The sequence below is a fragment of the Caretta caretta genome, chromosome 22, assembly GCF_965140235.1.
Source record: "Caretta caretta isolate rCarCar2 chromosome 22, rCarCar1.hap1, whole genome shotgun sequence".
In the NCBI taxonomy this organism is placed as follows: domain Eukaryota; kingdom Metazoa; phylum Chordata; order Testudines; family Cheloniidae; genus Caretta; species Caretta caretta.
In genome coordinates this window covers 10707340-10721460 of record NC_134227.1, presented here as the reverse complement: position 1 = coordinate 10721460, position 14121 = coordinate 10707340, and the positions used below count along the sequence as shown (strand labels likewise).

The 14121-nt window shown below is 40.1% G+C and overlaps 1 protein-coding gene across 1 annotated transcript in view; it reads right to left on the bottom strand.

The window, feature by feature from the left end:
- Positions 1-13507, bottom strand: part of BARX2 (BARX homeobox 2) — a 55706-nt gene extending 42199 nt beyond the window's left edge. Inside the window, exon 1 of the mRNA XM_048827363.2 lies at positions 13063-13507. Coding sequence (XP_048683320.1) covers positions 13063-13249 — 187 coding nt within the window. The 5' untranslated portion in view covers positions 13250-13507. The remainder of the gene's footprint in view (positions 1-13062) is intronic.
- Positions 13508-14121: the final 614 nt, after the last annotated feature.

The window sequence follows — 14121 nt, the reverse complement described above, 5'->3', positions numbered from 1 at the left end:
TTCGCCATGGTCAATGGAGTTTTTCTGTATGTGAATTCATCATAAGCAGGTTCCATTACGTGTGTGTGTGAGAGAGAGAGAATATGAATGAATAGATAAAACATTATATTTATCTATTTTTTTAACCTGGCATCAAGGTTAACATCACCAGTGAGTTAACACCAGTCATGTCTACAAGTTCAGTATGTATGAATACGTAATAACATTCAGTTTTATATATTATTTTTAATCAGCAGATCTCAAAGCAGTTTACAAACCAAGGATAAGTATAATCATGTCCACATTACAGAGGGGAAACTGAGACACAGAGAGCAAAAGAACACAGAGAGATCTATTACAGGAATAGAACCCAAGTCTTCTTACATGTGGTACAAAGCCATACAATATGGACTGCTTTTGGACTGCTTTTGGTGTAGTGACTTAGAGTACATATAGAGAATTAAAATGCAAATATTTTTTAAGTTGGAATGTGTAACATGAAAAGCACTTATCACTGCATTAATTCTGTGGGTGGTGTGGAATTCCATTCTTCTTGACAAAGGGAGACAGGGGTGTGTCTTTTTTGCACTGTTACGCGTGTATTTATAAAATTGCAATGAGTGTTTTGTAAAACACTTGTGAGACCACTTAAGTGGGCTTGTCCCTTATGGAACTGCACTGAAAACAGAATGCAGATGTAAAAGGAAAGATGAAATCACAATTCAACTATTTGATAGAGCAAAAGAAGATGATATGTGATGTCTCATAGGAAGCAGTTTCCTAAATCGCCAAACCCATAATACAGCCAATTTACCTGGCTAAACAATGTTGCAGAATTTAAAGGCTATTGTGCTAACTGGGCTCTCAATTTCTAAGCAGCTTCCCATTTATTTCAGTGGAAAGTCTCATTTAAAAAGAAAATAAAAGACCTGAGATGGTCCTAAAAGAACCTCAATCCATTTAGTCAGTATTTTTCACTCACATCCTTAGTTGTATTTTAAAATGAGCGGAAGGCCACAATGACTACAGAGTTAGATAGCCTGATCTTCAGAGGTCCTGAGCTCCCGATTTGCTAGGAATGTGGGTGGCTCAGTATTTCTGAAAATCAGGCCGTAATTAGTCCCGCTAGCCATTGGGCTTTTTCCTTTTTATGAAAGGGAAGAGAAATATCTGGGAATGTTTGCAAAACATAATCAAAATCTAACTGCTGCTTGTCATTTGCACCTGCTCCTACGGGGCAGTAGTAGAAGGTGAACACAGCCGTTAGACAGGTTTCAGAGGAGCAGCCGTGTTAGTCTGTATTCGCAAAAAGAAAAGGAGTACTTGTGGCAACTTAGTCTCTAAGGTGCCACTAGTACTCCTTTTCTTACAGCCATTAGAAACATTCTGGACCACAGTCTCATTTACACTAAGGCTCCTTTGCACTGCTCTGGAATTTCCATCCACTTTAAGACCCTTTTACACAGCCGGAGCAATGTAAAGCGACCTTAGTGAAAATGGGAATCGGGCCCTTCATCTTTCATTTTGACACAGCTGTTTACAAAGTGTGACAATAAAACAGGCCCCAACACCAAACCCTGCAGAATTCCTTTCAATGTTTGGCATAGAGTAAAAGGCCTCCTGTCTATGGAAGGACAAATATAGTCCACTCAGATAGATAAGAATGAGCCCTACTCATTCCCACTTATACAGTCACAATCCACAATGTCCAAAGTTTTTGACTGATCGACGGAGACAGCACTAGGAACCCAACCCCATGAGCACGGCCTGTCCCTCAGAACAAACACAAGCATGGGGACACTAGACTTGTCAGCATTCAAGTGCTATAAATAGACACATTTGGGAACATACCTTTGAATTCTGCAGAAAATAATTACATTCGGAGAAATTTTGGGAAGCACTGAATATAAAAAGGATCAATATTTTGGATTTTAAAAAAACCAGGAACTCTCTCTCCTACTTAAAGGCCCATAACATGAAATAGAGAAAGTCAGGGTTAAAAGTAATAATTTACAAAGCAAATACCCTGACCTTTGTTGCTGATAACTCCTTACAAGAATCCTAGAAATGTAGGGTTTGAAGGCAACTTGAGAGGTCATCTAGTCTATTCCCCCATCCCAAGGTAGAACCAATTAAACCTATATTATTAAACCTGAAAGAATTTACAAGCTTACCTCATTTTTTATCATGTATGTTGTGTACCTTTTGTACTTTGTGCTTCACTCAGCTCAGACAACGGAAACAAACTATAATCCTTATCATGCTGGAACCTGATTTGCAAATGCTTAAGCATAACTTTACTCACATGAGTAGTCCCTTTAACACAATGGCCTTACATGAGTAAAGTCACATGCAAGTAGGTGTGCAGGGTTGGGCCCTTTCTAAGTTATTCTCTAGTCAACTTCACTTGCTTGTTCTCGTGTGATTTTCAACAATATAGGCTTTGATAGATAGAAACATAGTTATAACGTTACTTGTTATAACATTCTTTAACAACAGCCAAGTGCTGCAACATTTGCTTCCAAGTACTGTGAGAGATGTCTAAATCCAAACAACAAAATGGGTCCATTAAAATTTAAAAAAATAAATCTATCAGTCTGAGTCTTCATAAAAACTTTTGTTGTAACATGACTTAAATATAGGTGCTAAACTACCTTATAATGTGACTTAAGTATTTACAATGAAAGCATGATTCAAATTGACTCATTGAGGCACTGATCCAACTCATATTTTATTGACTTCAGTAGGAGTGGAATGGAGTCATTCTTAATAAAACAATCCATCAATTGTTCTTCACCCACATCCCAAACTCTGTTCCATCATTAATTATTGTTCTAGAATGTATTGCAATGAAGCAAAACCAACTATTCCAATTCTGACACAGTCCCCTTCTACTCAATGGCCAAATTTGCTATTAGAGAGAGCAGGTGGGCGAGACAATATCTTTTACTTCATTTTGGTGAGTCAGGCAAGCTTTAGATCTTGCACAGAGCTCTTCTTCATATCCGTGTAAACTCCAAAACTTGTGTCTCTCACCAACAGAAGTTGGTCCAATAATAGATATACCTCACCCACCTTCTCTCTCTCTAATATCCTGGGACCAACACAGCTACACCAACACTTCAAGCTTCACTGTTATCAAGTGATCTAAAACAAATCTGCTCGTGAAAAGCAAGTAAAAAGGACATCAGTCTGCAATTATCTACAGTTCCTTCTATCACCCTCCTGCTTTATAGACTATTTCAAATATCAAGTATTCCAGCATTCAGCCCTCAGAAAATAAAAAGCATTGCAACTGTTGAGGTCTAATGGGAGTTTTGAACAAAAACAGATGGAAGGATAAAGACAGGTGTGTTTGTAAAATATTCATGGAAACGCTCGGCAATAAAACAGGAGATTATTCATTATTATTCTAGGTTTCAGTGAGATTTTTCACATCTTTTATTGCTTGCTTTTATATATTTCAATATAGCTTTGTGGCTACATTTTTAGCTCTTCCATATAAGTACATTAGTACAATGAATCATATCCAGGGATCAACCTTATTAATCTTAAAAGATCTCCTAAGTAACCACAAACATTTCTTTGCCTTGCAGAACACCTCTCTCAAGCCACCCATCCTTGTGTGTTTACTTAAAAGAGGTTTTATTATATATGTGTAGTATACAGGGAATAGGCTCCTGTATGCCTAAAAAGATAGAATCCTGTTCCCTCTTCTGCTTTAATAATGAGGATTAAAGCTGATCAGGATTTTTTGGATGAATCCACTGAAATCAAGGGATTTGCCTCATTTGAGGATATGGCCCTGAGTAACATATTGTTTTTGCCATGCGTAATCTGGAGTATAAATGTTCTATTAATATATGGATCCCTAAAATGCAGGGCTTCTCCTCCAAAACAGCAGTGTGAGTGAAGTACTGTACTTGGACTAGGTTTATATTGAAAGCTCTCTCTTATTTTGAAAGAAATCTGTAAATAGTGTAAGAACACTACACGACATACCCAGAAAATGTAGGAGCTGATAGTTCAAGTTTTAACTTGGATGAGCAGTCCCATTAAAATCAGTCAACTGATTACATGAGTCAAAAATACGAATGCGGTAAAGTTCTGCAAACTAGAATACACACACACACACACACACAGAGCTATTGTTAGGGTGTTTTCCAAGCCTCAGAGACAAAAACATTTGAAATTTTTCCATCAAAACTTTTTTCGTGAAAAAAATCGTCTCTTTTTCAATGAAACAAAAGTTTTGGTGAAAATGTCCGTTTTTGTCCCCCCAAAATGGGCTTTCATAAAAAAAACCTTGAAACCCGAAAATAAGCCTTTTTGTTAGTTTGCGGATTGTGGTTTTTAGACCCATAACATTTCAAAGAAAAGCTGACAGAAATATTTTTTTCAATCAACATTTTTCCAGAGGAGAAAAAACAAATCATTTCCCAGCCATCTCTAATAATGGACATGATCCTGGTATCCCAGAAAACCGGTCATTGACTTCACTGAGAGCAAATTCCCTTATTGCAATATATATACATACACCGCACAGCTATGTGGAGGTACATATAGAATAAATGTTGTTATGGTCTAAAAGAAAATAATTTGGGGTAGATAACTTAGCAAGATTCTGAATTGTCATCTCATGTTCGAGGGAGAGGGGAATCGTCACAAGGAAGCAAGTATATTTCTTCAAAAATAAACAGCTTGGCCCTCCTGCTGCTACAGCTTACACTTTACGCTGGTATAACTTCACTGACTTTATTGGAGTTGCTCCTGATTTACACAAGGGAAGCTGAGAGCAAAATCAAACCCTTTGTGTGACCCCTGGTCTATATTAAACTCAGTATCCACCTAAGTACTTAAATGGCCTCCTCACCATAGCATGTTATTGATTACCCAGAGTTCCTTAGAGCTGCATTCTGTCCATTAGGGATAGTGGAAAGGATTCAGTTAATAAATGAAAATGGATGGTAAAATGAGGGGAAGAAGAAAAATATTAAATATTTACTTTGTGAGCCCAGATCGTAATTCTAGAATTTTTCAAAGATGCCACTAAAATGAAACTTTTTAGTCAATTTCACATTGACCCACAAGAAGCTTCCCAGCAAGACCCTGCTCAGTTGCTAGGAACTGAAGCACACTCAGAATAAAAGCCATCCGGAGGCAGAAATACACAACAGGAATCCACCTCTGGTGTTTTCCTGGATGCAAACACTTACAAGACCTCAGGATAATGTGCTATACTTAAGCCTGCTCTGAAACACATTCTTCACACTCAGACAACATGTGTGAACGATGAAGTACACGGTTCTATGAAAACATTCCTATCAGGCCTGGAAACTAAAAGCAAAGCAAACGAGGGACAGTCATCTGTATCTATGTTGAACGGTATGGGTGGATATCAGTTGAGGTCATTTCCATGAGACCTACTCCTGCTCTCCCTTATACCACTGTATTGTAGTGTATTCCATCAATTTAGACCTGCTTTCCTCTGGTGTACATGTTAGCAGAATCAGGCCCTATGTCCTGTTTCTAGCTAATTCAGTTAAAACAGGTAAGGATCGACAGCCCTTAGTGAAACCGGTACCTCCCTACACTTGTATATGCTACCAGCCTCCACAACCCAGCTGGAGGGACTCTTCATGTTTTCACTTTGATGGGAAGGTTGTTTTTTATACACTCTGAAGACCCATGGTCCGACCCAGAGTACACCCCAGACTCTCATGGAAATCAGGGAATGATTGGGGCTGTGCAAGGAAATCAGGGTCCAGTCCCTTTGTGGACCAGATTCTGCTGTCAGTTACACCCATGCAGCCCCTCTGAGTAGAACCGAATGCTTGTATCCAAATGTACAGAAATCAAGGAGGCTGCACAATAGTAACCATGAGCAGAGTTTGGCCCCCCTCTCAACACGCATCAGCACTGGTTAATAAACATGTACAATGAATACATCTAGTAATCTTTTTGCAGTGTCCAGCTGCTAATTGTCAAGGGCCCATTCCACACATCATATTTCTACTGTATATTGCCTCCAATAGCATATAACCATACCTCACTTATACATTTTTCAATGAGGACAAAAGACACAAAGGTATCTGAAGGTCATCACAGATTCCGGAACCCTTCTCTATCGTCCAAGCCCCCTAAATTAACCCCCACCACGGCCGATGGCTGTGTCCTTCCTGAATTCAAAACTTTTGAGATGTTCATTCTGTGGTGCCTGCATTTTACGGATGCCCACAAAACACCACCATTAATAATTAATAAAATACTATGTGCCGTATCACACCATCAGTTTTCCAACAGCGTGCTCCATTGATTCCAATGGGTGTTCTATTTAAAAATCTCTGGTACATAGGATAGACCAGATGTGAAAAATGAGGGACAGTTTTTCAGGAGGACAGGGGGTTATAGTTGCATAATAAGACAAAGCCCCTAATATCAGGACATCTGGTCACCCTACTGGCACATGATTCTAAGGTAATGCACTGAAAATACCCTTGGGTGGGCTCAGGTAGTACTCAGTCAAGTTTTTAAGCAAACGTGTTGTCCAAGTGAAAATCTTGGCTTGCTTATGTCTGTGCTTATTTTTCACACAGTGATACAAAAGTGATATAGTATAGGGCTCCTTTGTAATGCTGAATCATACTTAACCACAACTGGACTGAACTTTGATTGCTTCCTGTGTTGTGGTCCTATTTCCTCTTCCCTTGATGTGTTTGCCACTGTTTTATTCCAGGCAGTTTTCCCTTTTGTTAGTTACTTTATTCATTATTATTAGCAATGGGCTAAAGCTACAAAATTCAGGTTTGGATTCAAATTTTAGAAACCCCAAAATTTGGAGTTGTTCAGATCTGGGATTTTCTGTTCGGTTTCAGTAGAAAGAGAAGGGTCATTTGCAATATGCAGACCCCCGATTCAGCTTTGAATCTCAGACATCGTCAAAGACTGAGTGTATTCAGGTCTGAGACATTGGCTCAGGCTCTTCTCTAAATATTTAATTATTGTTATCATTAGCCAACTCTTTATTTTCTTTCATGTGTTATATTTTGGCATTTGCCACTTTATAAATTATTTTTTCTGCTGCAGATATACAGAACACATAGGACAAAGTCTAGGCACCCTGAAGCACACCAAGATCTTTAAAATTATTATTATTAGATCAGTTAGGGACTGATCCTCAGTCATTATAGGTTGACACAACTCCACTGAAGTCGACAGAGTTATGCCAATTTACACTAGCTGAGGATCTGGCTTTTCTTTGGTATAATAATTGCATCAGTACTTTTTCCTGCCAAACTTTGATTTATGCTAGACAGGAAGATATTTGTCTTTTGAGATTCTGACAAAGCTCAAGTTTTTGTTAGGTTATGACTGAAAGGCAGAACAATGTGTGCGTGGATGGTTCGGAGGAGAGTCTTATGGCAAAGTCTAGCCTTTATGATTTTCTCAAGAAAAATTACAATGTTTGGATATGCTGATATATCTCACTGTATATTAACATGGATGTATCATACAGTCTCCCTACATTGTAAAGTATTTCTTCAAGTGCCTTACTAATATTAGGAATATTTAGGAACTATTTTTAGGATTATCTTAATAAAAGATCCAGAGTGATCTGGAGACTTATACTTGAGAAATAATTATTCATATTTTTTCCAGGGTTACTGTTTTCTTTTGAATTTTGTCTTTACTGTTTGACATCAATCAATAGGATTTTATTTGCCGTTGTAACTGAAACTGACAGATAAAATAGTTTTTAAAAAGAGAGACTTGTTTTCTTGTTTGCATCACTGTACAAGAAGAAAGTGACAGCAGTATCAGTTCCTGTTCGCAGAACCTTTTATAGATGTTGAACTCGATAGAATCTGATGAAGTCTGCACCTGCTGCTGTTTTGGGGCTATATTAAAAAAATTGATGATTTTGGCCTCTCTCTCTGGTTTTTAGTTCCGGACAGATAGAGTTGTGTTATACTCCTGTGATGGCAATTCAATCCCAGTTGAAGATGCATGACTGACAGGAGCTTTGGTGTACTCAGGTGTAAATTAGTCTGGTAGAAGGTATTACCCACAACTTTACATTTGTTTTATTTAACTGGATTAATACAGCTGTTACATTTCAGATCATAGGCTTTGGATGGAAGGGGATCTCATTTTTCTCCACACTTTGATACACATGCTGTATCCATTCCCCTTTCCTTTCCCACAGTTCCCTGCTCTCCCCCAGGAACTCCGTAACAGTATCCCTTCAATTAAAAGGAAAAGGTCTGGCTAAACATTAGCCCAACACAATTGGTTTCCACCCTGATTTTCAATTGTGTCCCAGATCAAATTCAAAGTGGAGTTAGCTTGTCCATTTCTTAGGCTTTTTCAACCCAGACCACATGGGATTTCATATTGCTCTGCAGTCATTGGTCTTAAAACTGAGCTGTGTTAAGACATAAGAAATCTACGTTCACCATGTGGTTTCCTAAAAGTTGACAAGCCTGACAGAAGTTCAGGAATATCAAATATTTGCTGCGTAAGCCCACAACTTCCCATAGGATCCAACATTTACAGATGCCCTGTAGTTTAATCCACATACCAAAAAGAGAGAGAAAAGAAAACAGTAGCCCAAAAAGCTTTAACTTGGGCCTCTCCCTATCTCCCTTAGGGAAAGATGTCAAACAACTATTCAAGTTTCCAATAGGTTTTACATTAGAGAGTCATATTTCTCAAGTCTCAGGTAAAAAATATATATATAGAACTGAGTCATGTTTCTACTGAAATCAGCGGAAAGTATCATTTCAGTGGGAGCAGAATAAAGCTAGGAAAGTCACCTTTGGAAGCATGCTGTTCCATTGGTATCTATCAAGGAGGATAACTAGGAGAGGATTAACATTTTCAAAAGGGCCGAAGGAGATTTAGGAGTTTAAGGCCTTGGCTATACACAAAAGTTGTAGCACTTCTACTATTCCGATATAGCTAAAATGGTACAACTCCCATCAATGTGGATGCAGTTATAGAAGTGCTTATACTAGAATAGCATTCCCATATGGGCAGGCAAATAAACTATACCAGCGAAAGGCACCTTGTTACCAATATAACTGCATCCACGCTAGGGGTTGTATCAGTGTAACTACTTCAATTAAAAAAATAAAATAAAAGCATACCCCTAACTGAAATAGTTATCCTGATACAAAAACTGTGTGTAGACCAAGCTTCTAAGTCATCAGGGCATTTTGAAAATTTTACTCAAGTTCTGCTGAGCAACAGTACAGATGTTGTGGGAGATGGAATACATAGAGTAGGCAAACACAATGAATGCCCTGCAATGTCAGCTTTGATGAACTGAAATGGAGCCCTGACACAAGGCTCTTGGGGTTCTTTTATATTCAACAAACCCAGTGAATGTAAATAGTTTAGAAGCTGCGTAGAGCAAATACTATTTGTTTTTATTACTATTTAACATCAGGGACTCCAGGGATAACATTTTGTTTTTAAGTATCCAGTGCCCTGGCTTTTATTTTTCAAAGGATCCAACTTATTTTGAAGGGACCAATTCCAGGAAAACACAATGAAGTTACAGGTTGGCCCTAGAAACTGATACATCTTTGATTTCCAAACACTTACAGTATACATCACCCCAAGAGCTAACCGGGTGTCAAGTTTAATGAGTGAAATCAAGATTAAAAAAAAAAAGCCAATAAACAGGATAGAATTAATACAGGTTCATTCAAGCATATTTTTGTTTACTTAAGATAAATATTATGCATTTTGATAATGGATTCCTACTCAGTTGGAAGTGATGTCTGAAGGCTTCTCTGACCTTCAAATCATACAGTAACAAAACCCCCAAAATAGAAAACTTTAAACAATAGAACTACAGCAATTAATAAGTCAGGTTAGTTAGTTAGTTGCTACATAATATGCAAAGACCATTTAAATGAATGAACAGGGATATTCTTACTGTCCGAGATATCAGAGTCCAAGAAGCTAGCATCAGAGAGCTATTAACAACCATCTGAAAAATATTCCTCTTTATTAGGAATATATAATTTTTGGCATCTGATTATGGTGGATCTTAACCATCACATATAGTTGTACCTGGCTAACTGTTTTGTGCTCAGTTATATACTTGTAGGGCCTTCTCATTGCTTTTTGTCAACAAATGTCAGGCATTTACATTTCTGCAGAAAATGTATGGACATCATAATGGGTCTCTTTTATAGTGAGGTTATTCCCCCTGCCCCTCCCAATTTTACGCTGGGCATGATCCAAACCCAACAGGAGTCTTTCCATTGACTTCAACAGGCTTAGGTTCAGAGATGTGAACATCCCCCTCAATCAGAACTTCAGTCTGCCCCTTTTGGATACGTTGAAACGATTCAGAACTTTCATTCTCCTTCTCTAGCACACTCTGCAGGGTGAGCTCATTCTGTGCTAACTCTACTGCACATGTTAAATATTTAACTCTTGACCGTAGGCAAAAGAAAAATGTTTTCCCTTTGGTTTCCAGTGCTTCTAAGAGCTCTCTTCCGATCAGAAAGGGGCAATGTTGGATACCTGTGCTGCTTAGACATAAGACATTTTATATCACCAACCCGAGAGGGGACCTCAAACAAATTTTTTGGCCTATCTCCCTTAGCCAGCTTGGAGAGTAAATGCATCAAAATGTAAAAAGACAGCCAAGCAGTAGGGCAAATGCCACAGTGCGACCTTTTATTTTGAAATGTTTGGTGTGGACTGTAGGTGATTATTTGATTTGCTTTATGTTTTTTTTTTCTTTCATCTTTATTTTATTTATGGGTTTAACTCCATTTCTTGGCCAATGACAGAATTTCCTCTCTCTTATAATAAAAGGATTCACATGACCTAAATTTTTAACTGTAGCTATTGTTAAGAATTACACCTGAGAGGACACGCACACAACCGGTGGCTTACAGGTTGAAAGTGTGGACTATTGTAGCCTCTTCTCTTATGGTTTTAATCCCACCAGCAAATCCCTCCCAGTGCTTCTCAACCAATGAAACTTTATGAAGCATATTCCAGTAGAAACCAGAATCTTCAGTCAACCCAGTCATGGTATAAATCAGATGGATTTGGGGCTATTAGCAGAATCCCTAGTGGAAATTCAATGAACTACTAAACACAGAAAGTAACAGGGTTTAAATAATTAGAACATGTGTGTCATGATAGCATCATCCATGATCAGCTGCTAAGTCAGTTCATTTGACTATGAATTATTATCTCAGCCTTGCAAAACCAATGTTTTCCATAGCTGGCATGGAATCACCCATAAAAATACACTCAACCTTCCCACGGGCTTGATGATAACGTAACAGCTAAAGACCGTTTATTCATCCATCAAAACTAAATCAGAAGCGCTTACCCCAGATAAGCAGCTAAGAATTGTTTTATAATGCTGAGCTATTTTTACAGCCCTGTAAATTATTGGGTTCTTGCCCCTCTGAAAGTCTTGGAGCATTTTTGGTAACCTACTGTCTTTTTACTCCCAGGTAATTGAGAGAGGAATCAGGGGCCAAACTGTGGGGCATCAATCTGTAAGCAGCACTCCTCACTGATTTCAGCAGAAACTTCTTGTATTTTCAGGTTCAGAACATTCCATGAATTTTTCACATCCGCATCACCAGGAATTGGTCCTTTAGAAACATTTTTTTGAAATAACTTTGATTTTTTTAAAAAAATTATCATTTTTATCATTAGATTCTCCAAAGTTATAAATGTTTCTACTAAAAGCGTGTGGGGAGGACACAGAGTTTTGGGGAGAATAAAAGTCTGCTGAGCCATCTAACTGCTTAGCGGTCTTGCAAACTTCACAGTGTCTTAGCGAGGAGAAAACTTTTCTGCCTATAATGTATCAGAAGAGTGGCATTTATTTTGGGTGCACGCCTAACAAACTGCATCAGACTAATTTGTTTTCAAAAGCACATATGGCTCTGATTCTGTAAATCACTTCCACTGAAGGCATCCATCAGTTGCAGTGAGTGGGCTCCACAACTGTTCAGGGGTCTACTAGTGCAAATCTGTATATAGGATCCAGCCCTGTGTTTGTAACATGAACAGAATGTTTTCCATTTTCCCATTTGGTACGTCCTAACTTATTCCAAAGCTAATGGGAGATTTGGGTATCCAAATAATGCAAGATCAAGCCATTGAACAACAGTGGAACTATTATTACTAGGGCTATTAATTAAATTATTATTTATTCGTGTTCCCACTGATGTCACTGACAATTTTATAAGTGACTTTATGAGTCTTCGCAAAAAGAAAAGGAGGACTTGTGGCACCTTAGAGACTAACCAATTTATTTGAGCATGAGCTTTCGTGAGCTACAGCTCACTTCATCAGATGTAGCTCACGAAAGCTCATGCTCAAATAAATTGGTTAGTCTCTAAGGTGCCACAAGTCCTCCTTTTCTTTTTGCGAATACAGACTAACACGGCTGTTCCTCTGAAACCTGTCTTTATGAGTCTTGATCAGGGCTTTAATCCATCTCGTAGGGGGTATATATGTTCTGGATTCCCCCCCTCCCACCTCCATTTATTTGTGGATGTTCCAGAGAGAGCTGAAGCTGGGTCTGTTGTAAATAGGGAAGTAAATAGGGTGTCACTGGATATTGAGCAAACCACAGAAAAATACAGAGAGTAGAGGAAAGATGCATGGACTGGCTGAGGAGTTCGTGAACGTTTTGGCCAGAGAGGAGATAGTTTAGGGGAAAGGGTTTCCCTTAGCTTCTCCGCTACAAATATGTCATTGTGCATGCAGAGTCCACACTGGGAAACAGAGCTACTTTATTGCCCCACCACCACACACACAAAAAGGGCTTTGCTTGCAAATCTTTTCTGTGCCCTCTCAGCTCCCCACCACACACTGGCTTGTGCCAATCCCAGGCTAAACCCTAGTGCCCAGGGTTCTTGCAGAGACAAAAATCCCTTCCCTTGTGGTGGCTGGGTGCTGCAAAATCCCAGGGAGCTTGGTGCCAGGGTCAGACACACACACTCACCCCCCAGATCCAGCCTTCCTGGGAGGTAGATGCAGAAGGGGAAGGGCGCGGGGAAGAGATGAGAAAATTCAAGCTCTTACCAGTACAGGAGTGCAGAGGTTTGGGTCTGACGATGAGGGAAGGGCAGACAGAGTAAAGGGAAAGTTTCTCAAAGTAATCGCAGGTCTCCTTGGACAGGATCTCATCGATCATGAAAGTCTTGTAGCGCCTCCTGGCTGCCTTGAGCTGCCCGGGGGACGCGAGCCTCAGCTCGCCATGGCAGTGCATGGTGGAAGCCGCCGCGGGTTCAGCCTCCTTCCCCGAAGAGCGGCCCAGGCTTTAGGACGCCGGGGGGAAGACCTCTCTCTCTCCGGGGAGCGGAGAGGGTCCCGGGGAGCGGAGCAGGGCTGCCAAAGGGGGGCCCGCACCCCAGGCGCGGTCTCTGCGGCTCGCCTGGCTTTGCAGGGGCGAGGGAGCGCTCTCCAGCGTGCGCTCGCTCGGCTGCTATATAAACCTCCCGATAAGCATCTCGCCGAGCCCTTTTTAGGACACTTCAGCTGTCAATCAGGGCAGCCTCCGGCTTCTCCAGCGCTCATCCCCTGCGCTCCATGCTTCCCGCAGCTCGCGGCTGGGAGGATCCCGGGCGCACGGGCGCGCTCGCTCTATTTTAAGCGACCGGGGTGTGTTTTCAATTCGGCTTTGCCTTCTCATGCTGGAAAGGTTCCAGGGTGACTTCCCCCCAGCACCACCACCACCACCACCACTCCTCCCTCCACTTAGTTTGAGGCTTGAAAATTCAAGTAGCAATGTGGTCCATCAGGAAGTTATTAAGCACTTTGGAACAATTGTATTCCGAGAGCAAATACACACCAGCGCTCTGAAATGTGTTGCAGAGAGAGAGAGGGAAGCTTCCTTCGCTTCAGAACAATTAACTACCCACTTCTCTGCCTTTGCACGAACTGTCTAAGAAATACTCGTTGGGGGGGATGTACTTGTGGGTTTATATCTGTGCACACGCCAACCCACAGATGAGTATTTCTTTACCGACAGTTCGTGTGAAGGGAGAAAAAATAGAAAGTAGTTAAGTGGTCCGAAGCTAATAGAGCTTTAAAAATGGCTAAACCATCAAGGAATTTGCTGTTTTTGCGGCCAAGGGCTTG